The following is a 24,686-nucleotide window of genomic DNA, read 5'->3' as shown; positions in this document are numbered from 1 at the left end:
CCTGCCCATGGAGCCGGGCCTTCCGCGGCCGCGGAGCTCCGCGCTGATGCGCGCAATCGCTGCGTTTAAAGGGACGCGTTTTGGAAGAGCCGGCTGCGAAAATCTGCGCGATTAGACAACTGACGTGCGGCCGCAAAAATTCATTGCTAGAACTGCCTCACGCCCGTGGAAGACTTCTTTCATCCACAGAAAGCTTTTTCTAAGCAAACAAAAAATAGTTTGGGGCTTGGGCAAAACAAAAAAAATTACCAGGAGTGAAACAGCAAGTTCTGCTTTATAATTTGATTCCTATAATGCAAATAGGCTCAAGAAATTTGAAGTGGCACAAAAAGTTAGGATGACTAGGAAATGAAGAACCTATCTTAGGCAGCTTCTAGCTTAGGGTCCGCTTATTTAGCTTAGGAAAATAGGGCTAAGAACAGGCACAAATGCCTTCTATAAATACATCAGAGCTGCTGAGGGAGGGAAGGGCTAATTTAAACTAAATGACAATACGGGCATAAGAACAAATGGGCATGAAGTTAGTCAGAAATCATTTTAGGAAGATACTTCTACTCATATTACTTACCTTCTGAAACAGGGTAGTGGAGAACTAGGGAAGTCACGTTGTCTCCCCCCCTCACACACACACACTTTTTTTTTTTAAACCACATTACTCCAACAGACTCAAGTAGATGTCTTTGAAACCATGACCCTATTCTTATTTGGAGTCTTGGAAGTTAGCCTCAGAACTTGGATTTGTGGGATTACATGTGCCTCCTTGTTTTTCTTTCAGAGGTATTTAGGGAGATCATAAACATCATGAGACTCATAATGAAGTGACAGAAATAAACACCATCTTCATCCTTCTACCCATTTGTTTTGCCTTTGGCTATCCATGTGCTTGAAGAGCATTGACCTTAGGTTTAATATTGCACAAAAGCTAGTAACTGCTTTTTACTTGAATACATGCTAAACCAGTGCTTCAGCAACCTCACTGACACAGGTTACAGGCTGACCAGAGCACTGTTCTGAACTGGTACCTCATATGGTTAAGGCCGAGGTTTTATCCTGCAAAGACTTAAGTTTTGAACATGTTTTAACCCATTGTCCCACCTCAGTGAAAACATTAAGATGCTTAAAAAGTGAGGTACATGTATAAGAATTCACAAAACAAAGGCCTGATATTACAAGGGAGCAAGCAGGCAAGTTTGAAAGAGGGCCAGTAATAAGAAACTCCTATTGGGCCGGTTAGTTCATCATTTCCCACTCATTAAAACAGTATTATTCCCTGCACTAGAGAGAAACGGTTCATGACAAGCAGTCTCCTTTTCTAGATTTTCCTCCCTTGCCCATCACACACATTCCACTGCTGGTCCTCTATCTTCAAGCAGTTTATAATTAGCACTAGCATAAGGGAGATGGCAGACTGTAAAACAAGTACAAGCTTGGACCTGTATAAATCATTAACACAGGTTTAACAGCATTCATTATTTCACTGTTAACATGCTCTGCACCACAATTGCCCAGACATGGCAGTAAAAGCATCCCCTACCCAAAGGGCAGTTCTCTCCTCTTTGAAGCCCAAGTCACGCTCAACACTTCCACTTCAGGGCAACATACGCTAACTGCACAGAAAACCCGTATCAGATAGAAATGTTAATACTGAAATCCTAAAATGTTTTCACCTGGATCAGGAAATTTTTCACCAACATCTCCTCAACAGCAATAGTATTTCTTCTCCTCTGACACCCTTGCTGAATAGGGCAAGGAACAAAAGATCACAACAGCTTTCTTGAAGCTCTTCTCTTTCACTCCTCTATTGAGTGTGGGAATCAGCCAAGCCTTTATCACCCAGCCCTTGCCAAGCCCACACTCCTCTTAAAAGACATATGCATCAGACCAACTCCAGGCCCTTGCAGAGCAGCACAGGGAAGTTCAGCCACCGTCTGGGTTGGGTCAGCAGTGTGCAGTCTGAAGCGCATCCGAGTGCGCTGAATTCACACAGCAGAGGGCACTGATAAGCTTTCCAGTTCTGCGCTGTCAAAACAGATGGGTTGGACACAAATCACACAAAATAGGATGGTCTCACATGTATTGACATTACCTAATACAATTTTTCTTGAATACTACTGATACAGACAAAAACAACTTTCTGATCACTAAGATGATTTTAGTTCGTTTTTTATTCCTTTTTTTCCTCCCTGAAATTCTATAATATTTGATTAGGAATTACATTAAATAAAAAGGTAGCATTTTGCAGCACAGTCATTCTATTTTAATCTTGAGTAAACACTACATTGGTATAGTATTTTGTAAAACTAAAGCATTTCTAAGATATCTTTATCCCTTTATAAGCTGAGAAGCTTGGAAAATAACAGTGAAACAAGACTACTTGCCTTTACATTTGTTAAGACGGTCCATCTCTCTAGTAACTTAATTATTCTTTTTTTCAGGTCACTCTCTCTCTGATGCTGCAGTATCCCTCTGGGAAGATTTATTATTAACATTGGCCAAACCCTAGAATCTAAAATTAGGGAAATGAACAAGCCAAGCCGTCTGTTAGAACCTGCTTTTGATCTTATTCGTTACACTAGTAGCTCAGGAGCTACCTGCAGAGGTGCCAAACACACTCTTCAGGAGAGACTATTCTTGTTTTCAAAGCATTCACTAACAAAGATAACCCAGCAAGGCCGGTGGCAAAGTAGTCACTGACTTGCTCACCCTTAGCCCCAATACAGGAATGAGTAAGTAGTATCAAAGAAAAAGACAAGTCAAGTGACTTATTTAATCCACAAAGCAGCAGAGGTAGAAACAACCCTCAGCCTCCGAACTCCTGTAACCTACTGACTGATGGGTGTTACTCCATCCTATCCTGATTACCAACCCTGCCTTTCAGGGTTTTTCAACCTCGGTTTGCCTGTTGCTGTTACTCTAATCCTACTTCATTATTCAAGTTTTCAGGAAAAATACTAGATTCAGGATAAATTCTTGCGTGGCCATACTCAATGCATCCCCCTATTTTGACGGTAAACTATTGATAACTATTCTTCAAACATATTTTAATTATGTGTGTACCCTTCTTAAAAAGTTATTTTAATATTAAATACAAAATTAATAATTTACTTCAGAACATACCACCTAGAAGAGCAAGAAGTATGACAAAATATAGAAATCAAGAGATCCCACACCTGCCTCCATCTATCCACTAAACCAACTACGTGACGAAGGAGCCTATATTTAATACTTGCTCTTGGTGACTCCGCTCCAGGTTGCTTCCCCTGCTTGGCCTCCACGGGCTCAGTGTCACCACTCACTCCAGTGCTTTTCCGGAGACCTGAAGCAGTTTACTCAACTTTTAATCTTATTTTGTAAAAACTGAAGCAGAGGGGTAGTATTTTTTGCCACTTGGGGGAGCAGCAATGACTCCTTTTAACCGCTACGGCGTTGTCAAACACACTCAATCCCCTGATGTCACTACCCGCTAACGCGAAAGCCACCACGTCCGCCTGATTAATATGTAATCAGCGAACAGCTTCTGGTGAGCAGAAGGTGGCTGTTGCCCCCTCACGGCACCTGGGCAGCCCGGGAAGCCCACGCGGCCCGTCAGACCCGGTTATGAGGAGAGACGCCGCGGCCGCCCGCCCCTCAGCGCCAACCGCCCCCGGCCCCCCGGCGCGAACCGCCCCTCAGCCCCGCCCCGCCCCGCGCTGACGTCACAGGGGCGGCGCGGGCGGCCGTTGCCATGGCAGCGGGGCCCGGCGGCGGCAGGTGGCGGGCGGGAGGCCGTTGGCGGGTGCCCGCGGGCGGGTGCGGGGCTCGGCTCGGCTCGGCTCGGCTCGGCCCCCGCGACCCTGGTCCGGGTCGCGTCGCGTCGCGTCGGGTCGCTCGTCGCCCCTACGAGGCGGCCCCCGCAGCACCGGCGGGGTGCGAGCGGCACCGGCGCCGAGCTCCCGCCTCGGCCAGGCGGCTGGCTTATTTCTGTAGCGGTTTAGCCGGGCCCGCGGGGAGCCGTTAGGGCCGTTAGGGCCGTTGGGCGCTGGCGCCGCCGCGGGGCGTTGCGCGCGCGGAGCGGGCCGGGGGCCGCCGTCGGCTTCCCCGCGCGTCGCTCAGCGCCCGCGGGCGTTTTCAAGCCTCTGCCCGTTGCCGTGCCTGCGCGGGGCGTTGCGGCAGTGTGATAACGCAAATACCCAGCCCTTCCTCTGTCGCGCTGCTCGTGCCTGCGCGCTCTAGAGGATGAGGGGTTTGTTTGTTTAGCTTTTATTCCTCTTCTTCAACCCACTTTTATTTAAAGTCGGGGTCTGTAGACATCTCTAGGAGTGTGCGTGGGTGAGCTCTTGACTGTCGTCATATGCATATGTATTAAAAAAAAAAAAAAAGCTGAGCTGAAGGCTTGGGAGATTTCACCTTGCGGGCTTGCAGAAATGTTCAGGAATTGGGAAACTATTGCTGTCTTCAGGAGTTACTCCCCTTGAAACATTGTCTATACATATACGCTTAAAGAATTGTGTGTACCTTTAATTAATTCAAACTTTTGTTTTTCTATGAAGAAATAAGAACCAGTGAAGATGGAGATGTACGAGATCCTTGACAAAGTGGGAGAGGGAAGTTACGGAACAGTAGTGAAGTGCAGGCACAAGGACACGGGACAGACAGTGGCCATTAAAATATTGTATGAGAAATCAGGAAAATGTTTTAACAAAACTGCAATGAGAGAAGTGAAGTTTCTACAGGTTTGTCTCTAAATATGTAAAACAAATGGGAAATGGCTTGAAAATCAGAGCTGCATCATTAGCAGAGTATGTGGTAGCTTGTAGGCTGCTTCATGCACAAAATAGCATGAAAAATTCTTACTTTTTTGTTTCTGAAATATTTTGCTGCCAAATTAAAATGAGTATCTAAAGTAAATTTGAAGACAAGGTCTGAGATGTTGATAAGAAAAATAATCTGGGTTTAAATTAAATAGTGAAAGAATATATGTGAGTTGCAGGGGATTTTTAACTGTTTTGACTTTGTGTGGTGTTATTAGTGTGTATTTCTTCAGAAAAGTGCAAAGTTTGGTAGATCAGCCTTTTAATGCCGTTGATGTGAATACTGGAAAAAACTTGTCTGTGCTCTTCTGTCCCTGGTAATCCATGGCAGCTTAATTGAAGACACCAGAATTTAAACAAAGCATGAAACATGTTGATCTTTCCTACTAGTCTATATTTGTAAATTATCTACATGCTCAATACAAAATTTGTAACTTGTTTAATATCTAGTTGTTTATTGCACTTGATGGTCACTGACTTATGGTGTGACCTTAAGTAAGATGTGCATGTTCTCTGTGAGATGGATCCTCAGCTACATCAGGCCGCTTGAGAGAGCAAGCAGAAAAGGCTGAAGGGCTGCCATTTGTGCTTCTTTAATTCAAAGGTCAGTTTTGCTGTTTAAATTGCATACTGCTCTAACTTCCCCAGGTGGCCTTTTTTTCAGCTGTGGATTACATCACTTTGCTTTGGCTCTCTTCCCAGGATACTCAATGCACATTGGCCACAAAAGGGGTGGTGTATTTATTATACCAGTTCTGTGTTATCCATAAACAGAAGAGGGATTATGTACAAATATTTCCTTACAAAGATATTACAGCACTGCTGTACTGCAGTGGGGAGATTTCCCTTCAAAACTTAGTGGTAATATTGGAGTCTAGACCTATGTTCACGAAGTTCTGCAAAAATTTTAGTATAGACACAGATCATGTTGGACTTTCTCCTAGCCAGAGGTACCTAACTCTAACATTAGCCTGTCCTGGTCGTATTGAGCTTCTGCAAAGTATCGAACCAGGAACAATAATTTATAGTCAAATTACAGGGTTACAAATTTTGATTCTCAGTTTTGTAATATGTATTCAGCCCCACTTCTGCTCTTTGTGCTAATGGGACACTTTTTAAAAATTTAGTTCTTATCAATTTTTAATTAGGCATAATGGCACATTTTGCCATAATGGTGCTTCAACTTCTCTTTAAGTTAGTGTAAGTAGAGGCTGTAGCTCTAAATGTGATCTAATTTCATAGACCTCAGTGGCATTAATGAGACTTGATACCGCTGATGACATGGGCTTTTTTTTTTTTTAAATAATGGTAATTAAAGACAGATACTTTGTACTGAGTTAATAAAACTGCTTCAAAATATCAGCAGATAGTAATGTAAAAACAAGTAGTAGATAGAGCTGAATCTGAAATGGTACATGTTTTCAGTGTGATTCTTCTAATATGTTACTTCTTGTCTACGATTTAGTAATATAAATAAAGTGCACACAAGAGGGTATTTTTTAAGCTGATGAGAACAGCTGCTCATTTCAGTGCTGTATTTCTGTTTTACATCCCTGCAGGTGATAGCAGTTTTTGGCTCAGCATTAATAGTCTTGCACAAAAGTGAAGAAAAAGCTTTCTGGATATTGTACCATCAAAGAAACAGTGTTTATGTGTTTCTTAATTTCTGTGTGATGTGATTCTTTTCCTAAAATATAGCCAGTCGTAGCAACACATTTTCCTCAGTCACTAGAAGGTACTAGTTCAGAGCCTGGAGATGTATTGTCAAAAATGAATTGGCAAGTATGTTGAAGTATTGGAGGAAGGCTGAAGGAAAAGAACAAAGACTTGTAGCATATTTTCAAAATAATGTAAATCTTTAAGTAAAGGATAGTTCTTTGTTTGTTGTTATGCATTTCTAAAGAGAAAGCCTGTCCAAATTGAAATAAAAAGCCATGGTAGAAAGTGCTTTTCCTCTTTTACCAACAGCAATTTCATCATGAGAATATGGTCAACCTGATTGACGTATTTAGGCAGAAAAAAAGAATTCACTTGGTGTTTGAATTTGTTGATCATACAATTTTAGATGAGCTCCAGCATTATTGCCGTGGATTGGATAACAAAAGGCTTAAAAAATGCCTCTTCCAGATACTACGAGCAGTTGAGTATCTCCACAACAATAATGTAAGTACTTACTTGAAAGATTGAACACAAAACAATGTTATAACTTTCAGATCACACTTCTTATTTTTGCAGTGCTTTGTCATACAGATATTGACAGTATTAATTCTTTGTTGAAAAAAAAAGTTTTGTTTCTTTATAATAGTTTTTTGATTATTTTGTTATAATAGTTTTGTTTATAATAGTTTAAGTACTTCTAGTTGGCTTGAAATGATCTGCAGAATTGAAACAACATAGTAAAGGGACAACTGACTAGATGATCAGTGTAGTATTTGGGCTCTGTAGTATTTGGACCCATCTCTGAAATTCTGAAAAGCCAAATATGCTTAGTACTTTAATTTTTAGATACAGTCTATTTTGTTATTCTTGGTTAATCAGCTACCTTTTCAACTGTCTTCCCTGGTGTTGCAGTGTTTCACAGAAGCTTGCTTATCCTTCCCTACTCCCACCTTGTCCTTTTTCTTTGTCCTGTCTCATTTCTCTTAACCACTTTTGTTTTATCCTGCTGTGGAGAGGTAGGGTATTGTGCAGAAATCCTATTCACCTTCTCTCATCACCTACATTAAGCAGTTGCTATTTGCAGTAGTATCAGCACATGGATGACTTTGGAAAATTAGGGCACTCTGTGCCTTCCAGGATCAATTCTGAAGGAGCAGGAGGGTGGGGTTTTTTTCAGCCTTTCTTTTTTTTTGTACAGAAAAATAAGAAACAGAACCTGTTTCTTATTAAATTGATTTGTTTTTGTTTTTTTCTTCAGGTCATACATCGTGATATCAAACCTGAAAATATTTTGGTATCACAAAGTGGAATTACCAAACTCTGTGATTTTGGTTTTGCTCGAACATTAGCTACCCCTGGTGATGTTTATACAGATTATGTGGCTACGTGATGGTACAGGGCTCCTGAACTGGTTTTAAAAGATCGGACTTATGGAAAGTATGTGGGGGTTTGCTTTGTTTTGCTTTTCAGTGCCTGTTATTCATTTGGTATAGCAGAAGCATTCTTATCACTTGGGCTTTTGCATATAATATAACATTAAAAAAAGGAAAATAATCATATAAAATCTAAATAAAAGATGGTGTCTGCAATGTGTCTACATATAAGGTCTAAGATGGATACCATTACACTCTGGCTCCAGATAGTGAAATCATTGAGAAGTTTAAATACAATGCTGTATTTTATAGATCGCACAGATTATTCATAATTTTCCTACATCTCTAGAAGATGATAATTTTTTAAAGCTAATCAAATAGCAAACTAATCTGAACTGAGTTGCAAGTAAATTTTGTAGGGGCAGAACTGGAGGCAGCACCCTGTTAGGCAAAGGCTGCCATATGGATTTCAGCAAAAGTCAATTGAGTAGCCCTGCTTTAAAGTGTTATTCTACCAAAATTGTCATCAGCTTTCATCAGCTCAGGCTTTTTCTTTTTTTTCTTCCCCCCCAACTTAGGATAACCATATGAACTAAGACACAAGAATATTTTTAAATGTAATATTGCATCTTAGTTAAGGGAACATTTAATTCATAATACATTCCATTACAGTTATATGAATCAAAGTCATGTTTTCGTAGCAGTCTTGTTTGTTTTACTAAGGTTGCACTGATGTACGCTTTATTCTAGCAATATAAGTTCATAAGTATCATACTTGTTTATCTTGTGATTGTAAAAAAAAATAAACTATCAAATTAAAAAGAGACTGGAATATGTTTGTATGCAGGTAATAGCTAGAGCAACCAGTGGGGCAGAGGGATGCAGATTTTCCGAGGAATACATTGGATTAGCCCTGTCTCCTTTTTGCCAGCTGCAGTCCTTTTCAGGTTGTCAGGGACCTGATCAGAGGACATACAGTCTGTAAAGCTGTGTCTGTGTGGGGACAGTCTGCTCTCTCTGGGCAGCTTCATTCCTGGGAAACAGAAAACGAGGACTGATGAACACTGTTCCTAGTTAACCTGTGCCTGCTTGCCCTGCAGATGATTTTACATAGTATCTATATAATAAGTGGCTGTTGTTGCAGAACCCATGTGATTCTCAGCTAGTAAAGGTTATCTGAAAGCTATAAAGAACCGTACAATATAAGGTACTGTAAAACTTATAAAAGGTTTGCGCTTTCTGAGAGGTAGCATACATGGTTGACAATATGGTAACTTGGAAGTGTTAGAGGTTTCTTTTCCAAGTGTATAATTCTCGCTAAGTATTTTATTTTGTATTTTATAATATTTATTGTTTTAGAAATACTGAAATTTTTTCTAAATATTTCTTTTAAATATCACTTCTCTTCATTTTAAATCTCCGTGTTGCTGAGAACCTTATTCCTTTTCTGATCATAGACCTGTTGACATCTGGGCTCTAGGTTGCATGATGATTGAGATGGCGACTGGAAAGCCCTATTCACGTAGCAGTTCTGACCTAGATTTACTTCATAAAATTGTAACTAAAGTAGGTGAGTATTACTATTGTGTAAATCAGATGGTATTTAAGGAAAAGCTTTTATACATAATATTAATTTGATTGTTGCATAATCTGTGACAGTAGATTCCTGTGTAGCTTATTGAAGGGTCAGGATTATTAAGTAAGCAATTATATTTTTTCTAATATAGTCCTGCTGATAGGACAGATAATCACTTTTATGAAAAAACTCTTCACTTAGGAAAGCTGTCATTTTCCATGCAGACTTTCTAGCACATGTGCACCATATTTGAGTGATAAGAATATGTGGACAAAGAGTAGTGTGGAGTTAGCAAGATGTTACTGTTCATACCAAACCATCTTTTCAATTTCGTTGCCACCATTTAAAAGTTAGTTTCATTTGTCTGTATGTAAGCTTAACCTGTGGGTTATTGAACACCTCGGTATCTCCCAAACCGATTGCTGTTATCTAAATAACATGGTGAATTACCTTAAGAAATACTGAAGGTGTACGGATATACAGACAAGTTTCTTTATCAAAATACTTATACTAGCTGCTTATAACAATTAAATTGGAAAAGACAGGCAATTATTAACTGTTGGCCTGTGATTGCATGGATGGGTCTCAGTGTGACACTGAAACTACTAATGCAGGTTCTTTGCACAATTAATGTTACCACAGAACTATTTTAAATGTTTCTTAGACAACAGGATATCTGATAACAAAATCAGTCATTGAAAGTAGTTTAGTAGAGACTGACTGAAGTTGTTTTTAAGACTAATTACTTTGCATTGCCCATGACATGTTACTTTTAAGTATCCCAATTAATTAATTAATAACAAATTGTACTGTATGAACAACATTTTTCTTTTTTTATGAAAAAATCTACAAGACATTTATAATAACAACTATGTTGGCTGAGGGTTTAAAGAGAGCATGTAGGATTTCTTTTTATCTCTTGTACAGAGATCTAAACTTGCAGCAGCAAAAATTTTGGTTTTGTCCATCTAATATTAAGGAATTCTGCGGAGGCGGTTTGGGATTGTAAAGAAAGTGATAATTCTATTCTGTATGTTCTCAATCATATTGTTAGATATTAATAATAATAGTACATTACAATAGTTATTTTGGTAATGTGAACTACAAACATAGAAGTAAATATCTTTTTCATAAGCTGGAATTATTTCTTTTTCTCAAACCTTAAATATAGTTTATAGTGCAGTATGAGTCAGCTAGAAGGACCTGCTTTTATATAGCCTTTTTCTTTGAAAGAGGAAGTTACGGAGAGAAATACAGCCATGTTTCATGGTTGAATATATTTCAGCCTTGAAAACTGCAGGCTTTTTGATAAGAGATTTTTTTTAATGTATTTTAGCCATCTCCATGCAAATAATAGAATAAGATTACAGTGTATAATCTTTATATCTGTTTTAACCAGCTAATTTATTATCTGTTCACAATGTACTTTTTTTTCAGGCAGTTTGACACCTCATCTTCAGAGTATTTTTATAAGAAGTCCAGTTTTTTCAGGGATGGTACTTCCTGAAGTCCAGCATCCTAAAAATGCAAGGAAAAAGTATCTCCAGCTCACTGCCTTGCTGGCAGATATGGTTCATGTACGTTAGAGAAGGCCTGAGTATCAAACTTGATAATTATTATTACTTGCCATTATGTATAATTGGTAACTTCACTGACAAGGTGAAGAACCCTCTATCTAACATGTAGTCATTGCAATCCATGTTAGCCTATCTAAATCTGGAACAGAAATCTGCTTCTCTACCCAGCTGCTGACCCTGAACATCACTCCAGAGAAGAGTTATCCTAGGATTTGCAGGAGTCCCTTATGTTTTGTAGAGTGAATATTATTCTGTTAGGCTGGCGCTTCAACGGACAGCAAGGTTTAGGATACGAGAAATACATATATCCAAAGCACTTGATTTAAGATGAGTTAATATTTCAGTACTTGTACTAAGTTTGAAAAAAATAGTTTAACTTGTCAAAGTTAAATATGTGTTTTTCCTATCAGTACAGCTGAATATGTGAAATCCTCTTTGTGCATTATGCTAATTAATCTGCTATATGGTATTTGCTCTTGGAATCTCCATTCAGTTACGATCTTTATCCTTAACTCGTATGAGTAGTTCAGCCAGTTTAATTGGGAATGTCCACACATCAAGAATGTGGACCATCAGAAATTGCTAATCAGAGAAGTTAGGATTTTCAGAAGTGCCAAGGAGATTCTGGAGAACAAGTGTCAGTCCCATTTTTCGTAAGCATTTAAGCTAATTTAAATTCATCAATGTTATAATTACTATATTCACTGAAATGCAGTTGCAGGCAGCAGTGGTTTAAAAAAAAGGTCTGTATTCTGTTCAGACATTGAATATTGTTTCCAGGAGTCAGTGAGAACAGGAATGGACTTAGGTTTTACCATTTCCATTACGAAAAATCAAAAATCCAATAGTCAGTCAGTTTCCTGTCATATAAAGATTTGAGAGCGAGCAGATGGAGGAGGAATAATCTAACTGTGATGTATTTTCTTTCTCACTAGCTTATTCTGTCTCTCTTTGACAGCATACCTAAAATGTGCTCTTCCATATAGAGAGCTTGTTCATTAAGCCTTAAAATAAATGACAAGTGGAAAGCTTCTTTACAAATCTATAATGGTAGTGGTGATACCAGGCATTTCTAGTAATCTATTAACATCATGAAAATTTGAACAAAAGCTGTGCAGTACTTTGTTTAATAAAGACCAATGAAGCTTTCACTTAGCAGGGTTTCTAGCTAATAATTTTTTTTTTTTGGCAGTAGAAAATACTGTTGCTTTCAGAGAAATGAAGGATCTCTTTCATTCATTGAGGACTGGGAAAATGAAGGACTAGCAGCCAAGATTTCCTTCAGTGGCTGAATTGCAACATTAACAAAAGGGATGACTGCACAAGTTGAAGTGGACAGTGTTACAGTTTTATTCCGTCCTTTTCTCTCTAGCTTTCTTATGTCTTTGCAAATCTCTCACAGTTGTAGTGATAAATCTGTTTAAACCTCTCACAAGAAATGAATACATATGAACTAGTAACTATGCACCTCTCACATTGATTTTGCTGATGATAGGTTGAATTTGTGATAAAGGTGTTAAGTTATAACAACTAGGTTTATTACTTAAGATGAAATGTAGCTTTGAACTGAAGCATATGAGAGAAGAAAGAAAAAATAGTTTATCCATGATATTACTTTGATTCCAGGAGAATTTATTTTATAAACTAGTTTGTCTTACTGGATTTGCTTGGATTTCTTTTAGATTTCCTGTGCTTAAGAGAAATCACACAGAGAATGCATAAAGGCACATTATAAAATGGCCCACCTCAGAACTGGCCATCATCATTATCCAGCTGTGGTAGCTGGAAGCAAAGAATGGAAATTTGAGGGATGGAGGATGTTCTTTCAGAATTAGGACGTGTTTTTTGATAAAGGAAGTTGATCACTTCCTATGCATTTAGCAGGGTATTAACCATCTATTTCAGACATTGATTTATTTGTTTAAGTTAGAAGACTGTTCGTCATCTGAAGAGTCAATGGAGAGAAGTTAGGGACTCTCAGAAAATGCTTCAGATCGCCCTAATCAGGCAATAATTAAACTCTTAAAGCAGATATTCTAAATTGCTTATGGAAGAACCTCTCTTTCTTTTGGTAAGGGATCCTACCTTTTTCGCCTGGACCTTTAAGTTAAGAAGCTAAAGATAGGCAGCCTTAAAGTTAGGCAGTATCTCTCAGTTATGGAAAAAATGAATTTATGAATGTGATATAGAGTGGATATAGTAACATAAGGTTTAGAAACACTGGTGGCAGTGTATCTAAGTCCATGTGAACTGTTAGCTGACCTGTCTACTAGTTGCAAAACTGTCGTATCTTCTGATACACCCAGAGAAGCCTTCATGTGTTGGAAGGAGAGTCTGTAGTCATAGATGCCATGTTTTCCTAAAAAGCAAAAAGCTCTAAGGTGATACCTTTAGGGTAGCTTTCTCATGTATGTTTCCTATTCCATGCTCAAAAATTGCAAGACTAAGAACTTCAGGCTCTATTTGTGCATATGAATAATATGAAGTTTATGGCACAGGGTAGCACACAAGTCCCAGAAAAGGAACAGAATACCCAAATGAGGGAAGTTAAATGCAATTTGGAAATAAAGATGTAAGGACAGATCATTGGCCACAGAGAAAAAGGGGCAGCATGGGAGTTCAAAGAATCCTGGGTTGATGTATAATTTCCGTGGCTACTCTGATATTCCATTCATAACCCCTGTCTAACAAATTAGAAGAGTATTTTGGGACAGTCCTCAGCCAGCAGAGTGCTCCTAGAGGGAATATTCTCTCCAGTATAATTTAGAGAAAACTCTAGGGCCCTTACCTACCCTAGAATTGGGAGCTAAAATAATAATTCACCTTCCACCCACCCTCAAATTCAGTAAGATGAGCCAAAAAAAAAAAGTGAACTAGGTTACATAACATCTAGGATGTCTGGATCCTATTCTATTGCTACTGAAATAAGTGCAATGACAAAAAAATTAAGAGAGAATTTGAGGACAGAAATTGTGAATACCACCAGGTGGAAAGATTCCTTATAATGTAATGATATGAAGTTTTGAAATGAATACATATGAACTTGTAACTATGCACTAATGTACTAGTATCCCCTGTAAAATGCGAACTGATGTTGGTTTATTACTGCCTTTGGTAATACAGGATGTTGCTTACATTGTAGCATACTATGTGTCATTATGAGATGCTTTCTTCTAAAGTAATCTTCCTGATGTTTTACAGGCTTGTTTACAAATAAACCCTGATGATAGGATCTCTTGCTCTGATTTGCTGAGGCATGACTATTTTACTAAGGATGGATTTATTGAAAAGTAAGCATTTTATTTAGTCACTAGAATATAAGAAGCTATAATATCAGAATTTGGACATTTTTGAAGGAGCTGTAATAAAAAAATGTGTGATACACAGGTATATAAGTGTGGGGGGTTTTTTTAAGAATTTTTTGAATCTTTAAAACAAATGATTTCCTTTTTGATCCTTGCTGTCATAAAGAATCCAAGATACTCCAGTTCATGAAAAAAATTGTGTTTTATTAAGTAGCTGTGCAGTTACTGTTTCAAGTTCCTCAGATGTAATGTAGCATAATGCAGGATTTGACTCCTGCTATTCTGTCAACAAAAAACAGCAAAGTAGAGGTATTCATAGGAGCCTGTATGTCCCCAAAGGTTCCCAAAAGAGGTCTTAGAAAAAGTCCTCTGAGATCACTGACAAAATGTTCATTATATATTCTCCCATGCATACAAGAGTGGATTCAGAGACACTGGCCAAGTCTTCGCCATGTTGAGCCTGATCCTCAAGAGGCACAAATTTCATAGAGGAACAGCACTGGTTCTGGACAAAGAGTCTTAGAGACAATGAAAATGTGGGGGGGTTTGGGGGGGATTTTTTTTTTTTTTTTTGCTAACAGTTTTAGATATTTCTGGTAAAGTATCACATATAAACTTGTAAAAATAGTAGCTTAAATATAATAATTGTTACATTTTTGTTATATGCAACTGTTCCTATTACAGCACAGCTGTTGTTTTAAAAAAATCAGAAAATCTAGAAACGTGTTTCATATAGAAGTATATATTTAGCTATACGTTCAGCTAGAACACTGATACCATAAAATTATAGAGAGCTTTCAGCCTCACCTCTTATTAAGGTTGCCCAACACTTCTTTTTATAATTCTCCTGTTTCCAGTTTCTGCCATACTTTATAAATGCTTGGTATGAAACTTTAGACTCAAAATATCTTTCTCAAACTGTATTTTTTCCTGAAGGATTCCATCCAGTCAAAACAGCCTTTCAAAGCAAAAGGCTAGAGAAAAATACAATGTTACCCAGATTGAAATTTGCTAGTACCTTTTGATTTGTGTATGTTATCCTGAAGAACAGCATTCTAATCCTTCTCCACAGTTCCTGCAAAAACTGAACAGGTTACTTAAGTGAAAATTTTCTTGCATGGTCAGTCTCATTTTTCTGGTTTCTGGAATTGAGATTATTGAGCAGACTTTCACAAGTGCTGAGAACTCAGAAATACAACTGGAGTCAATAAGATACGCAATTAAAAACCAAATCCTGTGCAGTGCTAAGTACTTGAAAAGCTCATGTCCTAGGTGTGTCAAGTGGGCACATGGCATTAACGAACCCTGTTTACAGCAATACTGTGTGCTTCTGTTTCTTTTTGTAAAAATGATAATTGCACTCGCTGCTTCACAGACTGCTACGTTCATTAATAATATATCCATTAATGCTTGTGAAGAATTTGTGCACTCCATTGATAAGTGTCGCTTAGCAATAACTGTTCACAGAGTTACAATTTGCAGAGTGAGGGAAAATTAAGGCATAGGATCACACTGACTAATGAAGATAAAACTGCATGCTGCCACCCAGATGGAGGCTGTCCCATGCCCTGAATAAAACAAAATCCTTAGTCAAAATAGCATATATTATGCAATCATCTTATAATGCATAGATAGAGGACAATAGATTATGGTTGCTTAGGAAATAATATTTCTGGTGTTTAATTTGTTGAATGCTTGACTTTACCCCCCAAAAAAGTTTAAAAAATAAACCCTCCATATAGCACTTTGTAAAATGCTTTTAAAAATATTTATTTAACATTATTCTTTTTAACATATTTAGGGCACCATAGTGTGATACAGCATTAAGCATGGTTTTGGAGTGATTTGTCTAAAAATTACTATTAGCTTCATCTGAACCTCACTGTCTTGTGTTCAGCTGGCTAGCCAGTAGGTGTGGCTATAGAGCCTGGTCTTGTGCCCTTTGAAATACATGGGATTTCTTTCGTCAGTCTATACAGCAACCATTTCTAACGAGGATATAATATTGTATGCTTGCTTTCATCCTCAGAAATCCCAGGTCATGTTCAGAAGCTGTAATTGCAAACACAAGTGTCTGTTAGTATGTATAGGTGTCTTTTATATGGACATAGTGTAGGTGTTTTTTACTGCAAAGGACATGCAAGCTTTTGCAGGTTACATGTTCCTTTTTCCTAATTTTTGATCAGTAAGGGAGAGTGTGGCTTGTAGCTCTTCAATTTTTTTTAATTCTGATAACCACACTTTCCAAAGCTGTCTTCTAGCACTCAAAATTCTAATTATAAAAATCAAATATATCCTTAGCACAATATGATATTTTATAGTTAGAAATATTAAAGTACTAATTAGGACAATGGCTATATTAAATGCAATATAAAATCACTGTACAGAGACTAGTTTTTTTTGTGAAATTCCCTTTTTCAGGCTTAATTTGACATTGTAGTGTCAAATATTTAGTAAAAGAGAACTGAAGCATAAAAACATTAGAGGATGGCTAGTCATTCAGTGAATCAATCAAACTTCAAAGGCATTTTGTTTATATCAGAAACCTTCCTTGCTCTTTAGAGATGAATGAAACAGCCCATAATTTGTCAACATCAAAAGTGAAACATCTCCTCTGAATAAAATTTGCATTATTAAATCTCTTTTTTTGTAAGGAACAGAGTACTTATAAGTTTAAAAACAATTTTTTTAAAATCTGTTTTAATGGCCAAGCATCAGTTGTGTGCTAGATATGTTGTTTATTGACAAGCTCTATTTTTAACATGTAGGCTTGGCATTATACTTGGAACTACGCATGAGTTATTTGGCACTCTGAGTTGTTAAATAATGGATTTAGTTTAGATGCTGACAGATTATTTTAAGAGAAATTATTATTTAATATAACTTAAAAGATGATTTCCCTTTTTCTTACTAGATTCTTACCAGAACTGAAAGCCAAATGCTTACAAGAAGCAAAATTAAATTCTCTTTTAAAACTCAGAGGGAATAACAAAGATGTAGGACTACTAAAAGATGAAAAGAGAAGTGCTCGTTTTAATGCCTGTCTGAATGGCCCAGTATTTAGGAAGGTGAGAATTGGTTTTCTTAAAATGTTTATTGCTGCATAAAATTTTCATCTTAATTACAACACAGTGTTATTAGATTAACTATATGTCTTCATGCAGTTCAATCAAATCAGTGTCACTGCAGTGTAAAACTGCATGTTGCTTGATCTGTTTTGGGAGATGGGTATTTCCAAAATCAAACAGAACGAAGTTAACAAAGGTGCATTGGATTCAAGCACATGCTTATAGATTTTTATAGTAAGACAATGGATTATATGTTTAAACACTCTGCTGAACAAGAGACAATGTATCTGTAGTTAGAATAAATACGGTGGGGAAAAACACATGAAGGAGCAAACTTCAAAGACTTGTTTGTTATATTGCTACGTTCCTACTTTTCCTGATGGCTAGCCCACGTACACCATTTCACGCCACTTGTATTTTATAGGTGGTTTTAAACACCAGCACCAAAAACTTTTTCATTAGTAAAAGAATCTTCCTCCTAGAGGATATGGAACATTTTTTGGTGATTTGCACATTATTACTTAGTCTGTTGTCACAGCATGAGAACTGTGGCACTTTCTCAGTGATACAGGTTCTGTATTTTCACCTGTTTTTGGAAAGTTCGAGGACCAGTTAACTCAGAAATTGATGATGTGTAGTGCTCAAAAATATCACAGATGCGTAAGTGGCAGCACTGATGTTATACAGAGAAGCTGGCCATGTTCTGAAAGAGTTTGAGAACAAAGCATTCAGTGCTGTGATGGTGCAGATGGTCTGCACCGAGCCATTCTTGTTATGTATTTCATAATTCCAGTCACAATAATTCTGGATAATTCCAGTCTCCACTGTGGAAAAGTAATAGAGCATCATATTAAAAATTTCAGGAAAAAAAAATTGCTGTCTTGAACCCCTACCAGAAATCTGTTCAGTTTCCAGACATAAAGTCCCTTTAGGTATTAACTGTGAATGCTGTAACACATTTTGATTTTTTTTTCTTTTAATCAAACTATCTGTATTTTTTTCCTGTTCTTTCTTTATGTATTTTGCAAAACAACCAACTAAAGAGTTGATTGTACAGCAAGTGCTGTTACACACTTAAGGTTATTATTTTTCTCTAGTTGCTTTTGATTGTAGACATCTTAATTATCACAGGAAACCATACTCAAACAGCACTGCAGTTTTTAAGCTGATAAGATGCCCCTTTAAAGAGTTCTCAGATCTATTTTTCCCTTAACTGTGCTTTCTGAATACTGATAGATCCTTTAATTTCAGGCTCCAAGAGCAATGTTAGAAGATAATGTTCAAACCAGTAGTGCATGCTGAGTTGTTATTTCATCTTTCCCAGGTCCCCATATGCTTTTTGGTGTACACAGGCATTTTCTGAGCTTGCTTTTCTTTATATTTTGACCAGAAGTTAATGTCCCACTTTCTTTTGGACACTGCAGCAAGGGAGTGGTGTTTTTTTGTTTTTTGTTTTTTTTTCCCTGTCCTTCCCTTCTCTAGGGCCTAGCAAGGGTTAACAGAGAGGAAAATAACAATCCTAGGGCCTGGGGAAGGAAAAAAGCAAACATTTAGAGGAGCTCTCAGTAGGGTGGAAGCCATCAATTGGCCATGTGAAAGTCTCTCTTTTGAAAACCACTGGGGCTGGGAACTGGCTTTTACTCCTGAATTGTTCCTTCGGCCTTTCTGGTGATGGCAGGAGTAGCATACTTTCCTAACCAGTTTCTCCACCTGGAGAAAGCTTGTTTGGGGAACATGAAATTTGTTGATGAGTGGAATAAATACGGTGTTTCATGAGTGACAAGAAATAAAAGTTCTTTTTCCATGTGGAAGGGCAGCTGGCTTGTCAGCAGTCCCCTATCCTATGTATATATGGTTCATTTGACCTCTATTCTTCAGTCCAGCTTTCGACTGCTATACTCTGAATGGCAAAAAACGAGACTGAAGACAAGGGGAATGTTAATGTAAATAAAGTCCTAACAGAATGCCAGACCTTGGGTTAAGAGATGTGGGAGTGTCACTTGTTTGCAGTGTCCCAGGATAGTACCCAGTCTGCACTGGTACACCATTGCCTAGTAACCCCAGCTCCCAAAGGGAAGAGGTCTGGGAAAAGGAAATCAATGTTTCGCATTAAACCACTCATTTGACACACATGTATATTTTTGTTCTTAATTCTGAGATGCAAGTGGAGTTCTCTTTCAACATGTTGCAGCCAAATTTTCTAGTTCATTTTTGTGTATTGGCACAATAATATGAAGACATGTTAAAGTAGTTTTGTTGTCTCAGTGTATTTGATGTTATTACACAAGGGTGGAATTAAAAAAAAAAAAAAGGTCAAAAAAGCTCACTTATCCTTACATTTCTAAGAAATGTTCTGTGATGGCAGGAAAGTCTAATAATAACAAATGATGGTAATGTCCAATTCTGAAACACTAAACACTGAACTTCTACTGATCTCAGTGTTTCTCTTGGAGGAATTCTTGGCCTCTTGTATGAGTGAAAGCATGAAAATACAAAACAATATCTAATTTAGAGTGTATATCTATTTTGACATAGTGTTTGTTCTAGGATCTCAGAAAGGACAAAAAATCAAGGAATCTAAAAGTAAAAGTTGCCAAAGTGAAAGGTAGGAAAAAAGCGATCCCAGAGATGGAAAAAACTAATCAGGAAGACACAGTTGTTCAGCAGGCTGTTTTCTCACGGCTTGGTTTTCCTGAAGAGGCAAACCCTAACCTCCCCGATGTGACTGCCTCTGTAATGGCTAGCAGTGATCTCCTCACCAGGACGGAGGATCCTCTGTCGACGGCAATTTGCTCAGTAATGCCACCCATCAACCCAACCTGCGGGAACCTTACTGCTGCAAACTTCAATTCACACTTTCCAATTTCTCATACAAGGTTAGCATCTTTTGGGCTTATCTCTAAATGAGACAGTTGGTAGTTGTTTTAACTTAAAAAAAATATTAAAAGAAATGTGAACTTACCAACTTTATTTCACTAAATTAATACTGTTCTCATTTTGCTAGGATTTTATCCATTGTTAGGGTTGGCTGTATGCTAGCTTTGGCAAAAAAAATCTGGTGCAGTCCATGCTGCCTCCTTTTTAATGTAGACATGCTCCCTAGTGGGATGGCTGGTCTTGGCATAATTGAGTTATTTTAGACTCGTTTAATAAACTAAGAGTAGAAACAAAACCCACGTTAGGCTACACTTTGCTTCCAAAATACTGTTTTTGCAGAAAGTTATCTTTTCTGAACTCAGGCAGATTTGTAGGCAAAAGCAGCATTATGAACCCTGATCGTTATGATACTGTCTTTCCTGATGTTATTAGTCCTTCTAAATTCTGTTTCTCACATGTAAATATGGTTCTTTTTTTCTAAAATGCTCACCGGCATGTTGTTCAAAAAGCTACAACATTCATTCACTACGTTTCACATGATACATACCATTCTAAATGCAAACTGTTACCATTAAAGAGCATTATTTGAAGCATGCATCTATGTTCAAATTCCAAATATATGCCTCCAGCAACATTTATTATTGTGAGGGGGCTTATATAACCCTACTACTCAGCTCTTGAATGGCCCAGCTATGCGTATCATAGTTGCATTTGTTTATCACAGGGCATCTGAAAAAACAAAGAAAATAAGTCCTTGGCAATCAGTGGGACAGATGGGAACCAGCACCAAACAGGAGGAAGAGTCTGTGCCTCAGGTACGTGTATTTTCTTTGTTTGCTTATTTTGATTGACATATATTTGCAGTTTTGAAATGTACCAGACTGACTTATTTAAGGAGAGGCATAACGATCCTTGGAGCTTTTCTACTGGTGGTGACAATCGTACCATGTTAGGTCCACGAAGAATGAAACTGTAGCCCAATAAAGCTGTTGGATTTTCACCCTGGCCTTTACTGGAATTAGATATAGAATAAATCTTTCCTCACTGGAGTTTTCCTGGAGTGATAGTACAATCTTAGCTGCAGCTTCACTTTTTGGCACGAGCATGCTCTCAGGTCTTTCCCCGAAGACCTCCCCGCTCTGCTTTTTACTGGTTTTCACTGCTAAAACTAAGATGATGAACAATGCATGGTAAGTAGTATCTCCATCCTTGTATAGCTATCTGCACACTGGGGAACCAGAGTTATGACAGAACTTTTTAAGATTTGTGAAGTATTTAACATTATGGAGGTTCGCTCAATGGTGTTAATTTACGGTGTAAGAGAGCTCTCTGTCTAGTACTACAGAACAGTGGGTCTAGGGCCCCCACTGAAATCTGAATTTTTAATACATTTTACTACGGTTAGCTGGCAGGAATCTTTAGAAAGTACAGTGGGAGAGCAGTAAGTAACAGGCACACCACACACACCTTCAGACATTATGATTTTCCATTTAGATTCAGTCAGAAAGGGTCGCAGCATATGAACAAACTGCTCAGACTGATCAAACAGTGTGAACCAAAAGAAATGTGGTATTTCAAAATCTGAGAAAAAAGACATCCGCTTCCCGGAACTGCTAATAACATCACAACAAAAGGAGCTGAAAGGAATGGAAGGTAAGAAATTCAAATTGGCTTTGCAGGTGCACAAATCAGAAGCTAGTTCTAGAGAAGTATTAATTTGAACTAAGACCTAAATAACCAATAAGTAGCTTTGGTGGAAAATTCTTAGGAAAAAATACGCATCAGATGATTAGACAGGATAAAAACCACACATGCATTTTTAGGCTTCAGGAATATTTCTTGTACACACATGAAAGTTAGGATAAAATTCGAAGAATTATTATTTTTTAACTGAAAAATCTCTAAAATAGTTCAGTAGTTTCCGAATCAATCCATTTAGACATAGAATTTGAAGGTAAGTGGAGAATGTAGAAAAAAGACAAAGTCTAGAAATAATTATGTATCTCTTTGTGAAAGCTAAACAGGTAAAAATGCTGAAGAGGGAGGCAAAGAATTCTGAAGTATCTAAAATACCTTCTTTACTCAATGTTGATCAATGTCAAGAAAAACAAGAGGTAAATGAGCACATCAGTGAAAATATATGATGGTTTATACAATTGTTAGAAGATGTAACAGTCAATCAGCTAACTTTCTTTTCTCAATTTGATTTTCAGACTGTGGAAAAAACACACAAAATAAATTCAAGCAATCTTTCCTGGAATAAGCAATGTACCAGCATGTGAAACTGTAGAATCTTTGTAGAGTAAAATCTTTGTTCTTTTCTTCATCTTTGAGAAGTTAATATGGCTGTTTAATGATGTGGGGGATTTTATAAGTTTGCTGTGGTATGTATGCACTCCACAGGAATAGTTTCAATGTGTTGATCATGAAACAACTGATATTTACTTAAAAATGCATATTTATACTAACTCTTAAGCATCTGATTTTATAGGTGTTTCTTGTCTCATTAGTGGCCACTTCGAGCTGGCCACACTTACACCTTTTACAATAATATCTAAACATTCTTTTAATCCTGAGACAAGTATATTCTCTGGAGGGAGAAATTTACATTAAATGTATGTATGAATACAGACAAAATTTATACTTTCACATTAAAAAGCAAGATCCGGCTGTCTGGCTTTTTCCTGCAGTTACGCATACTATTAACATACTATCAGTATTACATGCTCAACTCATCCCAAATGATGTGAATAACAATTAATTAGCTCAGCCTTTCCAAAGGTTCTGTTATTTATTTCTCTTGCAGATGATCGCCCCCTGTGTTATAAATATGTTAAGGTAACACTGGATTGAGTGTTCTAACCAACATTTTGTCATAGTTTCTGAAAATAAAGTGAATGAAGATTGTTCAGAAACCATTTGTGGTTGTGGAGTCAGCAGTTGTTAAGCTGATCTACACTTGGAGTAATACTCAGTTTAAAAAAAATTGGCTCATGGAGATTTCTTGAACTGGAACAGCCAAGAAGATTATTTTCCATTCAGGTCTTAATATTTTATCATTTTAAGAGAAACCAGTTGCCAGGTAGAGAACATAATCCATAAATGCCATTTGAACAAAAGACATTTTCTTATATATGAGACTTTAAGCAACAGATTTTTACAGGGCATAATTTCACAACTACCTCTGTTTCTTAAGTTTTACAGCCCCATTAATAAAAAATAAAGCTAATGTGAAAAAGTCAGAAGGGACAAAAGTGTACTTTTACAGTGATGTGAGGAAAAGATGGAGGTAGTGGTCCACCAATATCCAGGAAACTCCTTTACTCCTAAACAATAATTGTAGATGACGGGCGAGTGAAGAGTTAACAGGACTGAAGTTTGTCAATTGATATGCAGAAGAACTGATAGCACAAGAGCTGACGTGCACAAAGCTGCTGAACAGAGGACTTAACAGGACTAAAGAAGTCTACCAACCGATATGCGCAAGGACTGATATGCGCAAGGCTGCGGAATGATTAACAAGACTGGAGAAGTGAAGTCTGCCACCTGGAATCTGCACGGACCCCCGGGGAGGGAAGAAACAATACGGAGGTGTTGTGGTCTTGCCTCGCTAGCAGTGTCCTCCCAAGCAGACAAACAGACAGTCCTGTGACTGCGAAACTCGCAAAAGTCAGCAAAAGCAGTGTTTGCCCAGAGCCCCAGCCGTATAAAAAGAGACTTGGGAGCTAGGAGAGTTTGAGCAGGGACGGGAACGTGACCTGATCATCCTCTCCGGCTGGACCGTGAGTATTCCCCCCCTCCCCTTTTCCTGGGACGCTGGGTTAAGGTAACTCCTCGAGGTTGAGAGCCCTCTCACTAGGAGAGTGAACAAGAAAGCTTTCAAGTAGGGATAAGCAGTCCTTCCAATTAATAACGCAGTAATCGACGGTTTCAGGTTATCCTTTCTAAATTAGTAACTGATGGTTTTGTGTTATCCTTCCTAAATTAGTAATCGCATTATTTTAATGGATGTTACTAATCCAAGAACTTGTGTGAGGAAATAAACATCTTTTTTATTATTATTATATTACTGTCTCAGTCGTTGCTATCGAACCTTCATAGCATGACAGCGTGACAGTTTTTGGCGTAGTCGGCAGGATAGGATAAGGATAGGATAGGATACAGACTTAGTGGATACATAAGCTGGGGTAACCGGATAGAAATATTTTTGAACTATGTCGCTGCGTGAGTTATTGAGAAGGCACGGAAGCGAACCCTCAAGCCCTGGGATTGACTGGGCAAATGATAATTGGGAAAATGAAGCCTCTGTTGTGTGTAGGATAGAGGAAGTCAGAGGTAACCAAAGAGATGGGAAAGGAAAAGGTGGTATATGTGCCATCTTAGGGGCCTGTTTACTGGCAGCCCAACAAGCCAATCGGACCCATCAAAAAACTAAGGAACAGTTACAAGAAAAGGTGCAGG

The 24,686-nt window shown here is 38.0% G+C and overlaps 1 protein-coding gene across 1 annotated transcript; it reads left to right on the top strand.

The window, feature by feature from the left end:
• Positions 1-4,547: 4,547 nt before the first annotated feature.
• Positions 4,548-22,811, top strand: CDKL3 (cyclin dependent kinase like 3). The gene is given in 13 exon segments (XM_067304620.1): positions 4,548-4,712; positions 6,759-6,953; positions 7,708-7,886; positions 9,280-9,392; positions 10,836-10,975; positions 14,177-14,265; positions 17,195-17,348; positions 19,896-20,224; positions 20,950-21,040; positions 21,720-21,768; positions 21,771-21,878; positions 22,242-22,339; positions 22,439-22,811. Coding segments are annotated over 13 exon segments (1,779 nt in total). The 3' UTR covers positions 22,508-22,811.
• Positions 22,812-24,686: the final 1,875 nt, after the last annotated feature.

This window comes from Apteryx mantelli, chromosome 14, assembly GCF_036417845.1.
Source record: "Apteryx mantelli isolate bAptMan1 chromosome 14, bAptMan1.hap1, whole genome shotgun sequence".
In the NCBI taxonomy this organism is placed as follows: domain Eukaryota; kingdom Metazoa; phylum Chordata; class Aves; order Apterygiformes; family Apterygidae; genus Apteryx; species Apteryx mantelli.
This window is presented reverse-complemented; position numbering and strand designations above follow the sequence as displayed.